Source organism: Gekko japonicus, unplaced genomic scaffold (assembly GCF_001447785.1).
Source record: "Gekko japonicus isolate JY-2015 unplaced genomic scaffold, Gekko_japonicus_V1.1 scaffold573, whole genome shotgun sequence".
Lineage (NCBI taxonomy): Eukaryota > Metazoa > Chordata > Lepidosauria > Squamata > Gekkonidae > Gekko > Gekko japonicus.
This window is the reverse complement of record NW_015176469.1, coordinates 588,211-590,955: the sequence shown is the minus strand read 5'-3', so window position 1 is coordinate 590,955 and position 2,745 is coordinate 588,211. Positions and strand designations below refer to the sequence as shown.

General features: G+C 46.3%; 1 protein-coding gene across 1 annotated transcript in view; it reads left to right on the top strand.

Moving 5' to 3' along the window:
- ADGRV1 (adhesion G protein-coupled receptor V1) overlaps positions 1-2,745 on the top strand; it is a 373,937-nt gene that overhangs the window by 92,696 nt on the left and 278,496 nt on the right. Inside the window, exon 37 of the mRNA XM_015427126.1 lies at positions 1,366-1,459. Within this exon, the coding sequence (XP_015282612.1) occupies positions 1,366-1,459 (94 nt within the window). The remainder of the gene's footprint in view (positions 1-1,365; positions 1,460-2,745) is intronic.

The following is a 2,745-nucleotide window of genomic DNA, read 5'->3' as shown; positions in this document are numbered from 1 at the left end:
CCCGCCCACCTTCACAGGCCAGCTGGGGAAGGGAAGGGGAGGCTTTTGTAGATGCCTTCCCCCCTTTTTTGCTTCCCCAGCCAGGAAATTAAACCTCCCCCAGACTCTCTGCAAAAGTGGAGAAGGAAGGGGAGGCAGGGAGACATGCCTGGCTTGGCTGCTCAGTATCCTCCAGGTGCCCCTGCAACTGCAGGGCACCTGAAGGAGCTCAGGCAGGAAAGCCAGGGATTTAAAAAAAAAACCATCTCTCCCCAAAAACAGAGAGGCTCAGGGGGAAAGGAGGGCATGTCTCCCGGCAGCAGGCTCACTGGAGAAGGCAGAGGAGGCAAGGATTCATGCCTGGCTTCCCTGCTCAGAGCTCGGGCAGAGAAGTCAGGGATTTAAAAAACCCCAGTCTCTCTGCAAAAGCAGAGAGGCTCAGGGGGAAGGCAGGCATGTCTTCCTCCTTGCGCTCCCTGTCTCCAGCCAACCCGCTGCGCCGGGCTGGCTGGAAATGGGGAGGGCATGGAGGTAGTCATGCCTGGCTTCCCTGCCCGAGCTTCTCTAGGCTGCGGGGTACCTGAAGGAGCTTGGGCAGGGAAGCCAGGGATTTTTTTAAATGTCTCTCCGCAAAAGCGGAGAGGCTCCGGGAGGGGGAGGCAGGCGCGTGGGTCGGGGAGCTGGGGGTGGGGCTTGCTGCCACCTGGGCTGCCGGAGCAGCACTCCGGGATGCTCCGGCCCCAAAAGACCCCTGTATATGACAATTATACATTAATTGCCCTTACGTGGATAGCCCAGGCTAACCTGATCCCGTCAGATCTCAGAAGCTAACCAGAGTTGGCCCTGGCTAGTATTTGGATAGGCAACCACCCAAAAAATACTAGGGTTGTGATGTGAAGGCAGGCTATGGCTTTCTGAATGTCTTTTGCCTTGAAAAAACTATGGGGTTGCCATAAGTCAGCTGTGACTTGACGGCAAACAACAACGATGCATTCATTATATTACGATCTATCAGAAGCCATAGTCTAGTAAGGTAACTAAAATTAAATATTCTATATAAAAAGCCAACAAATGTGAGGGTTTTTTTTAAATACTAAACTTCTTGCTAACAGATATTGTGTTGGATCAAGTGATGTGTGAATGGAAAAGCAAATTCACTTAGCATAGCTCTGCTGGCTCAAGTAATAGTGCTAGATATACTGCAATACCTACAATTACTTGCACATTGTCTTGTATAAGCAGAAATGAAAGCTGGGATTCAATGAGTTTCATTTAGTGCAACCTGCCAATACTGTCCTTTGTTATTTTCCCTTGTGCAAGGGCTATAGCGCATACAGAAGCCTTCAGCCTAATAAAAGAAAAAAATCTTATTTTTCTCTTTGGCAGGATGATGTGCCAGAGATGCAAGAATTCTTCCTGGTTAATTTAACATCTGTTGAACTCATCATAAATCCTTTGACATCTGTTCCTCCCAGACTTGGTATAAACTCCATATCAGAACAGTATTCACTGATTCTTTACATATAACAACATACAGAATGTATGATGGAATATCTTTTCTTGAACTAACTTCAGTACACATAAGTGTTTCTCTTAGTTTCCATGTGCAAGCTTTCAAGAGGATCTTCTTTATGAGAAATAAAACTTTATGAGAATATATATATATATGTATGGAAACTGATGTACAGAACAGGTAAATAAGATGGTGGGCAGCAGAAGTCAAAATCATGATGTCTTTCCACACCTAGAAGCACCCCCATGTCACAAATTGCTTAACAAGAACTCTTCACCAGCTTTCGGACTTTAATGTATCTTCCTATATCGGTTGACACTATTAGTAATTCTTTTTTCTACTGATACCAGCAGTGGAATGTCTGCTGGATAAAATTCCCATCACCGTGATGTGTTAAGGAAATGTACTATATATGCTATTAATATTTTCTTTTTCACCTTTCTTTGCATGCTTATAGATATGCCTGGGTTAATTTATTACAGGTTTAAAGGTAAAACCAAAACATCATGTTAATGTGCCCAGTTTGAGAAATATATTCTAGAAATAGTAGAAGTAATGTTTACGTTCACTATATAGTTAGATTTCCCTAGCTTCCTTTTCAGTGTTCACTGGGGACACTGTCTTTGCTGCATTCAAAATCAGTCATCCTATATATTTTGTGGATTAAAGTTTTATGTCACCTTGGGTGTTTTTTTTGGCAGAATGGTGATATAAATCACATATAGTCTAATAAGTCAACTCTGGACCAATCTGCAGATACTTAAATCCACGGATTGGGGCCACAGTGGCAGAAGAGAGAGTTTTTAGCAAATTTGGGGAATCTCCCAGGTTTGCAGAAAAATCTAAAGTTTTTAAAAAGGAAGGGGGGGGTAACAAAACTTCAGAACAGAGGAACATGATCTGTACAGGCACACACATCAATTTAATAGCCTCCCAGACAGAGCCCTGTGCAAGGGATGGGCTCTTGCGGCAGACTCCCCTGGGCTTCAGCCCACCCAAAGCGCGCACTGTAATGCCTCGGACAGCAGGGGGCCTGGAGATGGTTGAGGGGCCAGGGGGACGCGGGGAGGTGTTGCACCTCGGAGCGCAGAATTCACCCAGCCTGCAGTGGCTGTCAGAGAGGGGAGTTTGCGCATGCGCCGTTGGTGCCCCAGCCGGCAGTCCGTGCCAGCAAGCTCCCGTGGGACCGGCTGCTGGGCAGCCAGGGGGAGTTGTGACACCGGTGTGGGTCAAGGAGACACCGTAAGAAGCCA